Source organism: Catharus ustulatus, chromosome 6 (genome assembly GCF_009819885.2).
Source record: "Catharus ustulatus isolate bCatUst1 chromosome 6, bCatUst1.pri.v2, whole genome shotgun sequence".
Taxonomy (NCBI): domain Eukaryota; kingdom Metazoa; phylum Chordata; class Aves; order Passeriformes; family Turdidae; genus Catharus; species Catharus ustulatus.
Window position 1 is genome coordinate 51,423,660 of NC_046226.1, and position 19,321 is coordinate 51,442,980.

Here is a 19,321-nt window from a genome sequence, read left to right on the forward strand (position 1 = left end):
ATCTAATCTATTTTTAATCTTGGTTTCTTCCACTGTTTTCCTGCATCCCGATGTCCCCGATCCCTCCCGCTGGAAAGGCCCGCTCGGCGCAGTGACGTCACACAATGGCCCCGCCCCGTCACTACGTCACAATTATAGCCCCGCCCCTCGCGGTGGCCCCGCCCCTTTCGCGCAGGCGCGGGGCGTGTCCCTCGGCGGCCGCCGTACGCGCGATGTGGCCGGGGCGGGCGCGGCTCCACGTCAGCCATCGCCGGAGCGGCAGCGCCGCGGGCTCAGCTCCGCGCCGGGACCGGCCCGACCCCACCGCCCCCCGGTACGGAGCCGCACGGCCGGCCCGCGGCGGCCTCACGGGGCCGGGGGAAGCGGCGGGCGCCGCTTCTGCGCTGAGCGCCGCAAGGCCCGAGACCTCAGGGCCCCGGCGGCATCTTCCCGGTGGCTCCCGCTGGGCCCCGGGGCGCGGGGCGGGTGCGGGAGGGTTTGTGGCCCGGAGGGGGCTGCGGGTCTCCAGGTTTGCTCAGGGCAGTGGCAGGCGTAGCCGGCACTGGGGGAAGTTTTGCCTCGTAGCTTCAAATGCCCGAGTTCGGACTGGAAGTAGGAAATGGGATATTAAGGGAGAAATATCCCTCAGTTGGCTCGAAATTTGTCGGGATTTTTTAGTCAGCATTTTGAACACTCTGTATTAGAGCTGTGCACCAGTAAAGTGGTGCGTTCTCAAGGTTTGGGTTCATTAGGTGCCCCCGCTCCCAAGGGCTCCCCGGGGGTGTAGGTGGGAGCAGGCGTGGCTGGTTTTTTTTTCTTCCTGGGCTCTCTAAAGTCTGTAACTTTCGATGGCCGTGGGTGCCGAGGCTCTGGCACAGGTTGCCCGGAGCAGTTGTGCGTGCCCCACCCTGCAGGTGTTCAAGGCCGGGTTGGATGGGGCTCTGAGCACCATGATCTGGTAAAAGGTGTCCCTGCCCATGGCAGGGGGTTGGAGTGAATTCATCTTTAAGGTTCCTTCCGACCCGAACATTCTGTGACTCACCACAGGTGACAGAGATACTATTGCTGGAGGGTTAAAACAGCACCTACATCTGTGTCCCTGTGGGCTCTCAACCATCAAAGTGAGTTCCAGCCTTTGTGCCTTGCAAGGAGGAAAACCGGGTGGTGGTTCTCCCTGCCAAATCTCCCAGCTCTGTGTTTCAGGAGAGTTGTTTTTCGTTGCTGCTTTTCAGAGCCCAAACTGCACTCATTTATCACATTTCAGAGAATTGTTTGACTGTGATTTTGGAAATTTCTGCAGCTGAGGTCTTTGTATGTTTTCACAAGGATCTACTTTATGGTCTGTGTGAGTTATAGGTGTAGGTGCTGGCTGCAGGGTTTGAGGCAGGAATTCTGTGTAACAACATGGGAAAAGTAAGTTAAAAAGCTGCTGCTGAGGCAAGAAAACAGTTGGTAAAGACGTCTGAGATCATCGAATCCAACCTTTGACTGATCACTGCCTTTGTCACCTAGAGCATGGCACTGAGTCCCACATCCAGTCATTCCATGAACAAGTGGTTTGTGTAGATATTTGTAAGCAACAAGTTTGAGTGATCTTGGCCTTAAAATACAGAATTCATAACGGAAAGAGGAATGTTTCCTTAAAAATTTGTATTGCAGTTATTTTTTGGGGTGCTGATTGATGTGAGTTGTTTTCTTGTGTGGAAGGAGGCAGCACAAGTTCTCTGCTCCCTCAAGGAGGGAGCAGGTGAGGTTCTCTAGGTGCCCATTTGATGACAAAAGGGCACCTAAGACTTCCAGACAATTAGTATCAATACAGGCTGATTTATTTTGACACAGTTTCTGTAGAAAGTACACAGTTGCTCATGTAATAAACAGTAACAATTTTCTTTGCTGTGCTTGCCACTGTAGTATCACTGCATCAGCCAAGCAAGCTCAAGCTTGAGCATTTTTCATTACATAAGAAATAGAATAAAAAGATTTGATTTGATCCTAGATGTCTATTATATAAAGAATAAACAAACATGTGAATGAGGATTGATACAGCAAAAAGGTTGATTTGATTCTAGATATCTATTATATAAGGAAAAAACAAACATGAGAATGAGAATTGAGCTTAATAGCAGATTTCATTACCTGGACTGCCAGGGAAACAGTAGCTTTGATAGATCTGTAGCCTTGTCCTTTTTCACCATAAAAAGGCTTGATTTCCTCATTAGTGTCTAGTGGAGACAGTAGAGTTGAGCTGATCTGATGATCCCTGGCAGGTAAAATGCTTCTCTCTCCATCACATTGTGTTTTCTCCCATCCATGGTTTTTGCTCTCTTGGATCTTGTGCTCCTCTTCAAATCTTCCTCCATAGACTGATTCAACTTGTTCATTGAGTCCAGAACTTTATCTTTTTATTTTTTCTTTTTTTTCTGTGAAGTTTCTTAGCTGGTTTTGCAGCTTGGGTCGTTCACCTGGAGGGGCACAGGAGTGCAAGGAGGGTCGTGGGAATACAGAACTGGGATCAGGGAATGACTGCAGGAGGGAGAAACTATTGCATGGATTTGGTTTCAGTCAGGTGTCCTGCACACTTCTATTATTCCTGACTGTGCCCAAAATATTGGAAAGATTTTGTTCTTTTTCTGTTGTCTCTGAAAAATATCATGCTCTTCATCTTTGTGGTGCTCACAGGAATATTTTAGGGTAACAGCAAAGCAAGAAGGCTTTTTGCATCCAGAAATTCAGCAATCCCTTCAAGCCATTAAGTCAGTTATAATAATGTTTTTGTGTTTGTTATTAAAATCTTTTAACTTTTGGATGTCTTTGTTTGCTTGGTTTTTAGGTTGTCTGAGATTTGTGTGAAAATAATTCTTCCCTTGAGAGAACTCCTGTAACCAAGAGCCATGACTGCTGCAGAGAACGTGTGTTACACGTTGATCAACGTTCCCATGGATTCAGAGCCGCCTTCTGAAATCAGCTTAAAAAATGACCTAGGCAAGTATTGGCAGTGCTTGAAGGATACTCCATCCTACCTGAAGTATTCTCTCATTGTGCCTTTCCTAGAGTATTGTTTGCATTTTATAAGCTAAAACAAGTCAGTTTGATGTTTACTTTCTGTTGAGTTCTGAAAGATGCGTGTTCCTATGTTTGCTGTGTTTTGAGAAACTTCATGGTATTATTTTGTGCTTTGGTGCACTCCACAATCTGTGCAAAATTGAATTTCTAAGGCAGATTTGAGCAGAATTTTTTGGAATAAGCAACAAATTGTGTTGTCACTTGTTCAGTGCACTGTGGAATGCACTGGCCAAAACAGCAGTGTTAGTATCTGGTATGTGTGTGACACCAGAGTACATTGTAATATCTTGGTATAAATTTAAGCATTAAAACAGCCTTGGAGTTTGTTGATTCCAATATATTGATCTCAGACTAAGTTTGAATTCCATACTTATTTTTAAATACCTCTTGCTTCCTCTTTATGCTTCAATAGAAGTAAAGGCATGGATTTTATTGATAGGATGTATTTCGCTCCTTCAGAGGGGTTTGTGTACTCTGACACTGAAGATCAATATTCCTGTTAAAGTAGCTGTGACATGTCAGCCTTCCTCACTTCATTTCCTCCTCTAGAAAAAGGAGATGTCAAGTTGAAGACGGAGGCCTTGAAGAAAGTAATCATTATGATTCTGAATGGTGAGAAGCTGCCTGGGCTCCTGATGACCATCATACGTTTTGTGCTGCCTCTCCAAGACCATACTATCAAAAAGCTGCTGCTTGTCTTTTGGGAGATTGTGCCAAAGACCACTCCAGACGGCAGGCTCCTGCAGGAGATGATCCTCGTGTGTGATGCGTACAGAAAGGTACCCTCTTGTTCATTTCATAACATAAATAAGAGGAATATAACCGTGTTCCTCTGCTGGATCTCTATAGAAGGGTTATCATTTTGTGTTACTGAATAAATGCAAACATTGTTTATGCTCAGCATTTTCTTCCTGTCAGTTGTGTCTCAGTGCTGCAGAGCTGGATAACGGCAGGTAGGCAGCAGACCTACTACCAAGTAGTTTTGTGTTCTTTTACTGGTACAACTTAACAAAAATTTAGTGCAGTTTCCTTATCAGTGAACATAAAAGGTGAGGGGTAAGATAGTTATTATCTTCCAGGCATCTTGGGACAAGCCATGGGTCATAAAAGGACACAATTGTGATTTATTTGGGAAACACCTTCATAAAGATATTACGGACCTGGGTTGGAAAGAGATGAGCTAACACATACAAGAAATTTGTATCCAATGTGCAGGAATGCCCACAGGCTGAGCTTTCACAGCCATGAAATCAGAGAAAATCAGAGAAAACAAATACAATCCAGAAAAAACAAAATCCTACAGGCTTTGTAAGTTTTAGTGCACAGAAGTCCATGTTTTTAAATATTGTGGGGCAGCAGTGCTTTAGGAAAGCATTTATTGAGAAAACAGTGAGGTGTTGTTGGCGATGTTGGGAACTTGTACCATGGGAAAGCTGAGTGAAGGTGGCAGGTGCATTAATCTGGAGAGTCTGGCATTTCAAATACATTTCCTGTTGCTTTTAGGATCTGCAGCACCCCAACGAGTTTATCCGAGGCTCCACTCTGCGCTTCCTGTGCAAGCTGAAGGAGGCAGAGCTGCTGGAACCTTTGATGCCGGCCATCCGCGCGTGCCTGGAGCACCGGCACAGCTACGTGCGCCGCAATGCCGTCCTGGCGATCTACACCATCTACAGGTACGTGCACAAACAGGGCACAGTCCTGCATGGCTGCCTGAGCTCTTGAGAACTCAAACACTTACCACTCCCCAGTGTGGTGTTTAGAATTTTTATGTTTGCCGTTTCTCCTCTATCTAATGGGCATTCTTGGATTCTACTCTTTGCCAGTAGCTCTTCTAATTACGTTTTATTCTTGTAAAGGAACTTTGAACATCTTATACCTGATGCTCCTGAACTGATCCATGATTTCTTGGTGAACGAGAAAGATGCAAGCTGCAAAAGAAATGCATTTATGATGCTAATTCATGCAGATCAGGTAAGGATACCTGCCCTCAAAGTCATTTGGTTTAATAATTGTAAATATGCTGGGTAACTAGCCAGTAGTTTGTTGGTAGTATAAACTACTTGTATTCATAAAGAACCCCATGTATGATAGTGTTATTACTTTTATGAGATATTTGGTGCTGATAATGTAGATATTTAGTGCTGTCTTTATATTAAAGGAGAAGTACTCTATTTGGTGAAGATGCTGAAAAATGTGAGCATAACCACACTGAGAAGCGCTCCCTTATCTGCTGTTCTAAAGCTTTTGTAGTTGCATAAGAAAGAAATGGCAGTTTCTATTTAGTGTTTTGGATTACTTGTTCTACAGGCAATTGCCTTTTGTGCCTAATTACCACTAGTTTGTCTCTTTTTTTGCCCTTTATAGACAGGATGGGTTATTTTGCTTTTTAGGTCTGCAGTGTTTTCCTAAATTGTTGAAGCATTGCAAAAGGCTGTTTTGTATTTTGATTTTTAAAATGTGTTTTGGTTTAAAATTCAACTGAGTGAACAAACTCTGAATAATGTAAAATAATTTATCTTCTGTTTGTGTAGGATCGAGCTTTGGATTATTTGAGTACCTGTATTGATCAAGTGCAGACCTTTGGTGACATACTGCAGCTGGTTATTGTTGAACTAATTTACAAGGTAAAAGGGAAATGTTGTGGCATATTTAAAATAAATGCACATGTTAATTTACAGAATTGCATTAGACTGTTTTTTAAAAAGGGATAGAATGTTACAGGAAAAGGGATTTAGCTGGCTTCTTGTCCACGTAAGGAATATGTCATTGCTTAATTACCAATAAGGTGAATAAGATTTGTCTCTTGAAATGATTAAAGTGCTCAAGTGTGCACTGTATAGAGCAATAAGTTTCAGCAGATTTGCTGTGATGGGAAGTGTATTATCAGAGTGGTCTTGATGGGCATGAGCAGGGCATCTCTTACAGAAGCTGTTAAAGACTCTGCCCTTCTTTTTGATGGGAGATTTTAAGACTCTGTAGCATTGCTCAGAGTTATTGAGAACAGTGTTTGAAGAACTTTTGTAATGAGATTTTTACAGCTGTGAATGACACTTTGTGTCAGCAGAAAAGGTTGTCACTTCATGGTTAATTTTCTCCTCTCTGTGAGAGAGCAGAGCAGGTGAGCTGTAGAATTGCTCTTTTCGTTGTGTCAAATGTGGATCATTCTTTTATCGAGGTCTGTCACGCAAATCCGTCGGAGAGAGCTCGGTTCATTCGCTGCATCTACAACCTCCTGCAGTCCTCGAGTCCTGCAGTGAAGTATGAGGCTGCAGGTACTCTGGTTACACTCTCCAGTGCACCCACAGCAATCAAGGTATGAAAGTGATGTTTTCAGCTCTTCAGTAGCTTCTAGTGCACTGAAATGAATGCTCTGTGCTGTGTGTTGATACTTGGGAGTGAAAGCTTTAGTAAAGTGGGCTGTGCCACACTTCTCTTATGACACTTCTCACTGTCCTAAAGTATCTCTTCCAACTGGTCACAAAAAAAAGACCTGGAGCTAGTGGACTTCATGTCACTTTGGTAGGGGACAAGCTTCAATACTGAGCAGACTGTTGGACCAATCTGCAATCTACTTGGCCTAGTTAGCAAAGCAGATTACAGCTGAAGATTTCAGAGATTGGAGGAAATTTTTTACTCATGAATATGACTCATTCCAGTTCAGGGTAGAATCATAAAGCAATGAAGATTTGTGTTGATTACTGATTCACCTGGGATTCCTAGTTTTATATTTATACAGCTATTTATTTAAGATCGCTTAGAAATTTTGAGTTTGTTTGGAAATTTAAAAGGTGGGTTAGGCATAGATTTACAGCATTGTAAATAGTTTCTAGAGTATGAGGGGAGTAGGAATTCCAACATTCTTGGTTTGGCATACTCAGTTTTTTGAGTAGACACACTGTACATAGAAGCTGTCATTAAAACCTTATCTGGATAGGCTAACACTGCTAACTTCTTTAAGTTGGTTTTCGTGCCCTGTTGCATATTTCACAGCTGACCCATAGCATGTCAGATAACCTATCTTACTCTTTGAATTTGAAGTCAAGTCTGTGTACTATAAGTTGTGTACTGTAACTGATGCCTTCATGTGGGATTTTTGTAATATGGTGGACAAAAATTTTTGAAGTTTGTTTATCAGGTTAATTTCTGTGCCAACTCTGAGTTGCCGCTGTAATAGTAAAACTAAAGAAGGAGGCATTTCCTCAATTTCAGAAATTTTCCAGTTTCTCCTCTTCATGGATAAAAAAATGGTCTTGATCCTTTTTATTTTAGGCTGCTGCCCAGTGCTACATAGATTTGATTATTAAAGAAAGTGATAATAATGTGAAACTGATTGTCTTGGATCGGCTGATTGAGTTAAAGGAGCATCCCTCCCATGAACGAGTGTTGCAGGTATGTGAGCTGTCTTTTTTCCTGCAAGCCTTAGGAAAGAAAAACCTTCAATAACAAAGCTTCCAGGTTTTTGCAATGTATGGAGAGAAGAACTTGTGAAGTTTCAGTTTCCTGTTGGTATGTTTTTGGTAAAAACATACTGGATAGACTTTTATGTTTATGACTTAGCTGCTTTTATTGTCTGCATAAGAATTAACAATGAGAAATGCTGTTCTGGTTGTAAGGTTTAATGGTGTAGCTGCATAGGAGACTTCTATGTAAATGCAGCATGTATTAAATGAACGCTGAGAAGTTCTAATGCTTATTGCTTGCTTGTCAGTAGATCATATATTATGTATCCAGAAAGGCTTTGAAAATCATTGAGGACTGAAAGTTAGAACTGTATGAAGAGGAAGTAATTTAAAATGGCAAAATAATTTATTTGTTATTGTTTCAGGATCTAGTTATGGACATCCTCAGAGTGTTGAGCACCCCAGATCTAGAAGTGCGCAAAAAAACCCTTCAGCTGGCACTGGACCTTGTGTCTTCACGAAATGTGGAGGAGGTAAATTACATGTGCTTTTCATTCACTACACTGTTTTCTTTCTTTTGAAAAATATCACTTTAAAAAAAAAATTGATTTGATCTTCTCTGCAGCTTGTGATTGTTCTGAAGAAGGAAGTGATTAAAACTAATAATGTGACAGAGCATGAAGATACAGACAAGTACAGACAGCTCCTGGTTCGGACACTGCATTCCTGTAGTGTTCGCTTCCCAGACATGGCTGCAAATGTTATTCCAGTGGTATGCAAGTATTTCACTATATTGTCATTAAATGTGTTATACCTATACCCAACACCTGCAGAATTGCTGGAGCCTCACAGAAGGAATGCTATTTTTAATTCCTAAAGAAACATAGGACTTTTGATGCTGTAAGTATTTGTCTTCTGAGGCTGTTTTTATTTTTGAAGAACATAAACTGAAGAGGACTTTTAAAAGTGCAATAATTTCTATGACTAGAAAAATAGTTTGGGAATATGATAATTGGTCCTTGTTTGGAATGTACTTAAGGTTGTTTGGCTTCAGATTTTTCTCATTGGAGCTACATAAGGAGTTTTATTTTTCTGAGCATAGAAGGGAAGTGTTATTGTACAAACTTGTTTGTGCTGATGTTCACCCTTCTGTGCAGCTGATGGAGTTCCTTAGTGATAACAACGAAGCGGCAGCCGCCGATGTCCTGGAGTTTGTGCGGGAAGCGATCCAGAGATTTGATAACCTCAGACCTCTCATTGTTGAGAAGATGCTTGAAGTCTTTCATGCTATCAAATCTGTCAAGTGAGTCCAGAATATGATATCAAATAGACTTTAGAGCACCTGTGACTCACTTGCATTGAATGTATATTGTCATTAAATGTGTACCAAAATCCCTGTGACCCGCACAGAGAGTGACTGAGATATTTCGGTGTAGAGGATTTCTAGGTACAACTTTCTTCTTGTCTGCTTGTACAAGAGATAAATTGGGTGTTTGTTGCATTGAATAAAGAAAATAAATTCAATTTTAATTACTCTAACATAGTTGATAGTTGATAATTCCATTTGATAGGAAATAGCATTGTTGATTAAGGCCTAACATAAAGTGATGTATTTGTTAAAAAATAATTCCTGAGGAATTTGCACTTGTAGGCAACTCTGTACATTTATTAGAAAACCTAATCTAGCATAGTCTGAGCTTTCCAAACTATAAAGCTGTTTTAATACTTTTCAGGGCTCTAAAAACTTTGCTTGCTGATACATCTGTAAATGTTAAGTCATATGAGAATTTCTTTGTATCACAAGAGCACTCTCCTGAATCCCAGAAAACTGAATCCCATCTCCATTGTAATCTCATTATGTGGGGGGGAAAGGGCTTCTGAAGCTTTGCTATTCTTTTCCTAATCTTCACTCTTGTTCTGGTTTTTCGTTTTCTCCTGTATAATGGAAAAAATAGTTTGTCTCAGTTAGATGGAGAATTTAGAGCTGACTTTTACTGCAGTCACATGCAGTAGAGTATTTCATTATAATCGCAATGAAATTTAATTTTGTGTATGTCAGGATTAACACAGATGGAAATAAATACGTAGCAGAGAGTAGATCTAATTTGATGTACTTGTTCTTGGGTTTACTGAGGCTGAAAGGATAATTTCTTTTCATTTAACCCACTTTTGCCAGTTGTGTCCTTTTGAATTTGTAAAGACTGGCCTTTATTACTTGACCATAAATCCTTTTCTTGGTGCTAGTTTGAGTATATAATGAAAGCATGATTTAAATTATTGTTCTTGTCCTAGGATTTATCGAGGAGCATTATGGATCCTTGGAGAATATTGCAGCACGAAGGAAGATATACAAAGTGTGATGACAGAGGTTCGCAGATCACTCGGAGAGGTGTGTGCATTTTGGGGTTTTTGTGTTACTACCTCTTTGGTTTTTCCTGCCATTATGCAGTGGGTTTTCTAGGAAAAAGGTATTTTAGAAAGCTCAGGTAAGATGCAACAGGGTTTTGAGGACTTGTGATGTGTAATGGCATGTGCACGGGGAATCTTAAGTAAAACGCAGGATTTTGCATTTATTATTCATTTTTTCAAGTAGCATACTTGAACTGAGAATAAGTGATATCTGTTAAGAGAAGAGTTGGAAAAATCCTTATTTCAGAAAATTATGGCAGCTTTAAAATATGGTTTAATTATATCCAACAGCAAAGAAAAGGTACTTTGAGTCTGGATTGTTCTGAAAGGAGGAGTTCTCTGACAAAATCTAATTCATCAATGAGAGCTTTATTGCATGTAGGAAGCTTCTCTATGTATTTCAATATCTGCTTATTTCCTCAAATTCTCCCCAAACCAATGCACTGTAGCTGACCTTTTGCTTATAAAATCTTCAGTAATGCAGATAATTTTTATTAATACATTCTGTAGAACAAAAACATATATTTTAATTGTAACAGTTGTTTCCTGTTCATTTCTAGATCCCAATTGTAGAATCTGAGATCAAGAAAGAAGCTGGTGAGCTCAAAACTGAAGAAGAGGTGTCTGTGGGTCCAGCCCAAAAATTAGTGACAGAGATGGGCACTTATGCAACACAAAGTGCTCTTAGCAGTTCCCGACCTGCCAAAAAGGAAGAAGACAGGTATTTGTGATTTCATGCTTGGCCAGGAATGACTTGGTTAATTTTTATCTTTTTTTTTTTTTTTATTTGGGTGGTGTTATCTCTCATACAGAGTTCAGTGGTTTAGGGAATTTCCTGTTTTAAAGTATTATCCCACCTAGATATTATCCCATAGGAAGTTGCCCAGTTGCTTAGGATTTGTAATCAAAGCTTACTGTAAAAACAAGAACTTTGTTAATTATGATTTTTTTACATATAAAACTCTTACAATTCTAGTTGGATACAGAGGTATTTCCTTTAGATTCAAATAGTTTCTTCCCTTTATATCACCTTGCACTCCTGCACCTCTCTCTCCCTAGTCTATGTGGAAATGACTGTGTGACTTGTGAAAATATGTATCTGGAAAATTACTTTGAGAAGGAAAAAACCCAACATTGTGAGGTGTTTCAAGCTTGTACAGTGTGAAAGTTAAGAGAAGTGTGCTGAAGTCATCTGAAGTTTTCTGAGAATCGTTTGTCTTTGCAGACCTCCCTTACGAGGATTCTTGCTGGATGGAGATTTCTTTGTTGCAGCTTCCCTTGCTACAACTTTAACCAAGATTGCTTTACGTTATGTGTCCCTAGTTCAGGAAAAGAAGAAACAAAATGTGAGTCATCTCTTGTGTTTTCACATCCAAGGAAGAGCTGCTTGTTGCCTCTTTTCTTTTAAACAGATGAAAAAATGGGTTAAGTCCAAAGGGAATTGCCAGTTATGTGATTGGATAATAATGATAGTTTGTTTACAAACAAGACCTGCTGTTGTCCAGCCATTTTATCTAGAGAGTTTTTAAATCATTCTGCTTGGTTTCAGATAACAAGTGCTAAAATACTGAGTAATCTGTTCTGATATGTTTCGACTTGATTTATACACACCTTTTTTTAAGTTAATCAGAAGTCAACGTTTCTTTAAAGCTGTGAAAATGCAATAACCTTCTTCCATTCTCTTTGTGCTCCTTCTCAGTCCTTTAATGCTGAAGCTATGCTGCTGATGGCCACTATTCTCCACTTGGGAAAGTCTTCTCTTCCCAAAAAACCAATTACAGATGATGATGTGGATCGTATTTCATTGTGTCTGAAAGTTTTGTCAGAATGTTCTCCTCTCATGAATGACATTTTCAACAAAGAATGCAGGCAGTCCCTCTCTCACATGCTGTCAGCCAAGCTGGAAGAGGAGAAACTTTCCCAGAAGGTGAGCTGTTATAAGTGTGTGACCATAAACACTTGGAGTTTTTACAGATGTTCACATCCAAGCTAGTCCCAGAAATGTCACCATTTGACTCTGTGTAGGTCAACCATTATTTGACTGTTTTTTCTGTGCTAAGGAATGGAATTCATGTGAATTCTTGAATTATTGTCTTCCTGCAGAAAGAATCTGAGAAGAGGAATGTGACAATTCAGCCAGATGATCCCATTTCCTTCATGCAGCTTACTGCTAAAAATGAAATGAGCTCAAAAGAAGACCAGTTCCAGCTTAGCCTTCTTGCAGCAATGGGAAACACACAGAGGAAAGAGGCTGCTGATCCTCTTGCTTCCAAACTTAATAAGGTAGTGGGAGATCTATGCTCTAAATATATGCATGGGATCACTTTGGGAATTGCAGACTGGAACTGATGAACCAGACTGTGCTGGTTGATTGGGAATACACAGATATATCCTGGTTGCCATCAGGAGAAAAAGAAAAGCGTTTGTGCTTATAGTTGTTACCTTCTCAAATGGGCAGAGAAAGAACAAGAAGGAGACTTGGAGAGTGCTGAGCTGTTGGAATGTGGAGAAGAAATTAGGAGTTGTTGGTTTGGAGATCCCAATAAATTTTACAGGGAATGGAGCAAGGATGCCAGAAGTGATTAACCCCTTTCTTTGGCTCCTGTGTCCTACTGCCAAGTGCAATGCATCCGTACTTCACTCTTTATGCCTTTTTTTTCTGCAGATTAGCAAAACCTGCCAAGGAGGTTTAAAGAGAAGAAATCACTTGAGAAATTCATTAGTTAAGAGTTAAACCCCCAGACTTTGAAAGACTGGATGGAATCTTCTTTGTGTTTAAATTTACCTTTTCATTTTAAGTGTAGCATTTCTTTGTCCTGCTGATCATCTTAAGAATAAATGGCATTACAGCTCGTATTTTAGGAACTTACTAGTTTAGCACACATTTGGTCTGGAGAGAGTTTATAATTGTAGTGTGCATGCAGGGGGATATTTGAAGGAAAGCTACTTGTTTTGCAGGCCCATATTGAAGAATAATAAATTTGGGTGTACTTTATTCTTAATTTTTTGTCATTGTTTGAATGATTCTGTGTTCTAAACTGGTTTCTGAGAAGGTGAATGCCTTGGCTTGTGTCACAGGTTACCCAGCTGACAGGTTTCTCAGACCCTGTGTACGCAGAAGCCTATGTCCATGTCAATCAGTACGACATCGTGCTGGATGTGCTGGTGGTCAACCAGACCAGTGACACCCTGCAGAACTGCACCCTGGAACTGGCCACGCTGGGTAAGCTGGGCTGCTCTGGTGCAAACAAAGCAGCTCTGAGGTTTTGGGAATTGGGCATTAACCTGCTGTAAGGAATTCCTGAAATGCTTCCAAAGTGATGCCAGTTAGTCACCGTTTTGAATGCCTTTAAAAATACACTTTTTTAAATTTTTGGTGGAAGTTTTGTGTGTACTGATACTGACATTGCAATCTGATGATATAAACCATAGTCAGATTTTATCACTAAAAACACAGCGTTCCATTTCCCCCTCTCCTTTTTTCCTTTTTTTGATGTACTTATTTTTCATTCTGCTGCTGCCATAAACAGGAAAATAGAAATAGGTCAAAATCCCAACTGGAATGGAACAGAAAGCCATCTGCCCTAGGTGGTTTTTGCACTCATCCTGAAGTGCTTAAATACTGCATTTACTCAATGGAAACCATTCCCTGTACCAAAGCTATACCAGAGTATTGCTTGGACAATACTGAGGCTTCATTAACTTTTCTTAGAGGAGTCGCTGGAGCAGATAATTCAAGAACAGTAACCAGTTTCCTATTAGCTCTCCTCTGCTTTAGCAGTCAGGAGCTGAAATGCATTTGCAGTATGCTAGGAGAACTCACATTACATACTTTTCACTATTGTAAATATCACTGGAGGAGCACAGCCTTTCTCCTAAAATTTTGTAAATCATTTGATGAGACTAGTGATAGGAGTAAATCAAATGGATGCATTATTTAATACGTTGTACTTTTCTATTTGTCAACTCAGTAAAGTGAAATTCTTTATTTCCCAGCTGATGTACTGCAAAAGCTGACTTGAGGCATCACTCCCATGTGTGGAGCTCATGCTGTTCATACTGTGTTCTCAAATTGCAATTTAATAGAACTAAGGAGTCTTTCAAATTGCTTGCTGAAGGATTTAGTAAAAATGCATCCCTTGGGTTTCCTTGGAGCAATTATTGTCAGAATCAAGGGGATACTTTGACCTGTTTATAAATAGCTTATGCCTGTAGTGCTGGACATTGAACTTTGGGTTTGTGGCACTTGACTGTAGGGTTAGGCCTTATGACGATGTCAGTGATTACAATACCAGGTACGATTAACCATCTCCTTGTTAAAAAATAATTACTAAACTCCATCCAAAGCCCATTTAATTCAGTATTTGCATTTGTTTTCAGTGGAGTTTGAGTGAACACAGCAGTATTTTAACTTAAATTTGTATGCAATGTAATTTATCTTGCAATTAGAAAACTATATAAAAAAAGAGCAACCAATTCCAAATCAACTAATATCTTTATGGTGCTGTTTAGTGCAGCTCTGTAGATGCAAAAATTGAATGACAAGAAAATAAAAAACTCTTGTTCTGAAAGCTAAGCTGATTGTGCACTGCTAATGTTCCCTGATCCCCATTTCCCAATTTCTTTACACAGGTGACTTGAAACTTGTGGAAAAACCATCTCCTCTGACACTTGCTCCGCATGATTTTGCAAACATTAAAGCTAATGTCAAAGTCGCTTCAACAGAAAATGGAATCATTTTTGGTAATGTTGGTAAGTAAACAATTTAGTGTACAAAACTAACATGAATGCATTGCATTTTAAACTGCTTAATGAGCTCAAAAATAAGTAGAACCCTTTATATTGGAAGAAGAAATTAATTACAATATAAGATTTTTTTGTGATGATTCAGAAAAAACAAGCCTGTGTCACTGTTTCTTAAAACCATTGTAGAATGTGCTACCTTTAGGATGATTGTCAGCATGAGACTGAGCAATGGCTAACTTGTTAACTGGCAGGTGGTAACTCAGCACCCTTATTAAGTGCTTTGGAACACTCAGAAATGGTTTTGTGTGTTCTCTTGCAGTGTATGACGTCTCTGGAGCAGCCAGCGACAGAAACTGTGTGGTCCTCAGTGATATTCACATTGACATCATGGATTACATCCAACCTGCTTCCTGCACAGATGCTGAGTTCAGACAGATGTGGGCAGAATTTGAGTGGGAAAACAAAGTTAGTTTTTTTTGTTTTGTATGTTACTTTATTGATGAGATACAATTCTGTCTCTTGTTCTACAGCAGCATTATCTATTGCCACATAAACCTCATTCAGCATTCTCATTGGATGTTTGCCTCAAGCAGCTTATTCTCTTACAGCTATCTTATCAGTTTCACAAGCTTAGCAATGCAATAACTGGGTTTTTGGCCTGCAAAAGAGGTTGTGTGCATTGAGCTTTACCTCCTGTATGGAAGCTGTCCAAACTGACTGGTGATTGCTGTGTATTTTGGCTCAAAGGTGAGATAGCAACAAGTGTAAGTTTATGCTGAGGCCGCAGAATTACTCATGCTGCTCAGCCTCTCCAGTTCTTAATCACATTGTCTCATGGGTTGCAAGGGACCTTTTAAAGGTTGTTTAGTCCAGGTCCCTACCAGGGGGACAGGAACAGCTTTCTTTTACCTTACTACTTTGCAGTACAGCTGTAGCATGAAGTTCTGGGTTCTGTGTAAGACAGCAAGACAGTGGGTACACTTCATAGTAACTGAGGGTGTCCAAACCTAAAAAAAGGGTTTAAGGGAGACAATATCATATAAAAATAGAGTAGAAACATGAAGCCACAATGGGAGATATTTTACATGAACTGTCGCCTTGTGTGGTACATAGGTGTGCTTTCTTGAGACTAGGTTTAAATGTCTCAGGGGGAACTTGTGCACAATATAATGTAATATATTATATATGAAGCCTTAGCAGTTTGTAAACTCCTTCTAAGAGATATGTTAAAAAACAATTTTAACAAGGCACATAGTATGCAATATGATAAAGCCAAGGCAGCCCAGAGAGCTTTGTTGCTAGAAGGGGAAGATGAAAGAAATCTTTATCACTGGTTAATAGCAAACTTTAGACTAGATATTGCTTTTTCTTATTTCTGGCAGTGTGTAAACTATATTCAGACAAGGGGTCCACTGTTTGCTGTAGAGAATCTAGACATTCAATAGAGTATCATATTCATCCAGTAGATTTTAGAAACCGTGGTAATAGCATGAAAATCTCCATCATAACAAGTGGATGGCAGGAGGGGAAGGCTTCCTATGATGCCACCACATAGTGGGAAGTGCATCCAGCTTACTGAGTGTGCTGCTGCTCAAGGAGGAATGTGGAAGTGATCTCCTTTACAGAGCCCTGAGGAAGAGATTTCAGAAATACCCAAGGTGCTAATTAAAGTAATTGCTTTCTTTTTTTTCCTTCTTAAAGGTAACAGTGAATACAAATATCATTGATTTAAATGAATACCTACAGCACATACTGAAGTCAACCAATATGAAATGCCTGACTCCAGAGAAGGTGAGCTATTTCTTGGAGGGTTTTAGATACCTTTTTTGTTCCTGTGCTTTTATTATTTAATTTGTTTGACGTTTATTGTTATTATTCTTAGACATGCCTGCTTACAATGTGAAATAGTACATATACCTCTAAGTTTTTGCTCTGAAATGAGTAAAAACAGATAAATGTTACCAAAATTCTCTGTTGTCACAAGCTGGAAAATCAGAATGTCCATTTTGATTCACAGTAGCTAAGCTGTAGCATAGACTTGATGGGACCATCTGTTGACATAAAGGCGTTTTTTTAGTAGCTCCATATATCTTTCTTCTCTGACAAAATTACCTTTCTTTTGCCAGTTTAGCTTTTTTGTTGTGAAGCAGAATAAATATATAGAACAGCTGCTTGCTGTTAAGATATAGCATGTATGATAGCTGTTAGCTATTGCATGTATAGTGTCCAAATTAAGTAGCTATTTAACTTCTTTGTCATTTTGCTGTTGGTTAAAACTAACCATAAAATGCCTTCCTGCCTTGTCTTGATGAATTCTGTAGACTGTATAATAAGAATTCTAGAAAAAGGCAACCACTGTTTCCCAATGCATGATTCCCACATGTTACAAAACGTTGCACATGAAGAAAGTTTAAACGTGACACACTGATAACTGCCTAGGGAACTTAGGGTGAACTAAACTGTGTTTAGAGGTTTTTGGTCTTCTAAGAGCTCCCATGTGCTTTCCATAGGCACTTTCAGGCTACTGTGGCTTCATGGCAGCCAACCTCTACGCGCGTTCCATATTCGGGGAGGACGCGCTGGCCAATGTGAGCATTGAGAAGCCGATCCACCTGGGGCCCGAGGCGCCTGTCACGGGGCACATACGGATCCGGGCCAAGAGTCAGGTAAGGGGCTTCCCATCCTCGCTGCTTTTAGGGCAATGTGCCAAGCACTCCTCAGATTTACAGGTTTTTTACTGTCTTTTCTCCTGGTGTGTTACCATAAAACAGGCCTTTGTGCCAGGCTTTCCCAGTTTTGTCCATACTGCTGCAAATAGGATCGTTATGTTTTATGTGCGTTTAAATAAAGAGCAAATGTGCCCAGGGGTTACATGATGTTTTTCCTACCAAACTGCACGTTTCAGTGTCACACAGCAAAGAAATTCCATGCATACAATTGCTGTTCATTTTCTGTAGATACATGAGTCTGCTTTGGATTTTAGAATTTCTACGTCCCAACTTAAAGACCGGCATTTGGAATAAATAATGCATAAACACCAGTGTACAATAAAATTATTTTAAATAGCGTAAAATAAAGGAGAGTTTTCATATTCAAAGAAAACATTTCGTTTATGTGATGTCACTAGAAAGATTTTGGAGTGGTTTAAATTAAAATTGCTGATATGTTACAGTGCCATTTTTACATAAGACTGCATTCAGTTACATATGTCAGCACGGTTCCATTTTGAAATAATTGTGCTATTGAATATGCTGATTTATTAATGCAGTTTCTTTTGATGGTCCTTCAGTTTGTGTGCAATATTAATCTGGCTCTGTGATTAAATTATTTTCCATAGCTGTGGTGCACTGAGTGTGCTGCTATCAGCACTGGGACTTTCAACAAATTGAATTTCAGTAACTGGACAGGCAGTTGTAATTTCTCCCCTGGCAGTCCTCTTTCAAATGGTGGGAGGTCTAAAGATTAAAATTGGTTTTATTCTTCTGCTTTTCATGTTGATAACACATGTAACAGTTGCCATCTCATTTAAGTTTTGTTTTCCCAATAATATATGTAGAGCTAGCATTTACCTAGTGACAAGAAAGTAAGCCTGTGAAAAGTACAAAGAAATGAACAGCTGAAAGTTTCCATGCCACTGACTTCGTAGATTTCTATATATGGACCTTCCATTTTAATATAGATGAGATAAAGTCATTTTCAAATGAAGTATTTGTGTCATAATTGTTGTCTTCCTTTTCCTTACAGGGGATGGCCCTGAGCCTTGGAGATAAGATCAATCTGTCTCAGAAGAAGACAAGTTTATAAATTTTACCTAATGTCTTTTCAAGTCTTTTACAGTTTAACCTTAGGTATGTGGCTTTTGGGATCCAGAACATCTTATATTCTTCAGTGTTCTGTAATTGTAGAAGCCAGGCTTTTGAGCTGAATGCATTCCAGCAGATAATTTATAGGTTCTCCATGATTGATATTGAGCAAATTTTAAATCTCCAGGGTTTTTTTTTTTTCTTTGTCCTGGGAGTCATGTTTTCTTTGTCTCTAATATATACTGATGCTCACAGTACAATAAACAAGTTATACCAGTACTGTTTTGTCTGTAAGTTATAATCTCTATATTATCTGATCAGTATTGAATGTCTGTCCAGGGGTGCTTTGATACTGAGAAAGTGGGAGTCTCTAATAGCTGAAGTGTTTACAATAATGACTAGGCCTGAATGTATGAATATGTTGTCATGATTCTTAAAATACCCTGGTATACCTAGGAGAATATAAGTTTGCCAGCTAAATTAAAGGCTGTATATTCTAGATGGTAATGTAATAACTTGGCACAGGCAAGCTTGTAGTATCAAAAAAGAGACTGTCAAAATTCAGCTCTTTTCCAGCAAGCTATAGAACCCTTAAACTTTGTTTGAGAAGTGCTTTCCTGACAGTGTTATCCTGGTAACATAACATTGCTGGTGGTGTTCTTATTTTTCAGTTAGTGTGGAAAAGACAGCCAAGTGCAGCGTTAAAGCTGTAGCAGCATAAGCAGTTTTTCAGTGAATGCAGCCATTGGCCACGTGTGCAAACTCAGGAAGGAAAGATTCAGACTCATTATGAGCTTGCTATGAATTGAACTGTGTTGAAAAGGAAGAGTTGTGAGTGAAGGTCAGGTCAGGATGTTGAAGTGAGTTAACACCATTTGGCTACTAAATCTTAGGCAAATTAGTCTTGGATTAAAGCATATA

The 19,321-nt window shown here is 39.7% G+C and overlaps 1 protein-coding gene across 1 annotated transcript; it reads left to right on the top strand.

The window, feature by feature from the left end:
* Window positions 1-233: 233 nt before the first annotated feature.
* On the top strand, window positions 234-18,679 carry COPB1 (COPI coat complex subunit beta 1). Its single transcript, XM_033063289.2, has 22 exons — window positions 234-315; window positions 2,812-2,961; window positions 3,592-3,821; window positions 4,546-4,715; window positions 4,899-5,013; window positions 5,574-5,666; window positions 6,218-6,355; window positions 7,312-7,431; window positions 7,868-7,975; window positions 8,068-8,214; window positions 8,600-8,745; window positions 9,735-9,831; window positions 10,412-10,572; window positions 11,077-11,197; window positions 11,551-11,778; window positions 11,955-12,134; window positions 12,930-13,074; window positions 14,484-14,603; window positions 14,917-15,062; window positions 16,299-16,388; window positions 17,108-17,263; window positions 18,342-18,679. Exons 2-22 carry the CDS (start codon window positions 2,871-2,873, stop codon window positions 18,399-18,401), a joined length of 2,862 nt encoding a protein of 953 aa, XP_032919180.1. The 5' UTR covers window positions 234-315; window positions 2,812-2,870; the 3' UTR covers window positions 18,402-18,679.
* Window positions 18,680-19,321: the final 642 nt, after the last annotated feature.

Bases quoted from the DNA above. Each gene is read 5' to 3' on its own strand.
- COPB1 (XM_033063289.2), top strand. From the start codon at position 2,871: ATGACTGCTGCAGAGAACGTGTGTTACACGTTGATCAACGTTCCCATG. The intron at 9,832-10,411 runs GTGTGTGCATTT...GTTCATTTCTAG, and splicing joins TTCGCAGATCACTCGGAGAG to ATCCCAATTGTAGAATCTGA. The intron at 16,389-17,107 runs GTGAGCTATTTC...TGCTTTCCATAG, and splicing joins AATGCCTGACTCCAGAGAAG to GCACTTTCAGGCTACTGTGG.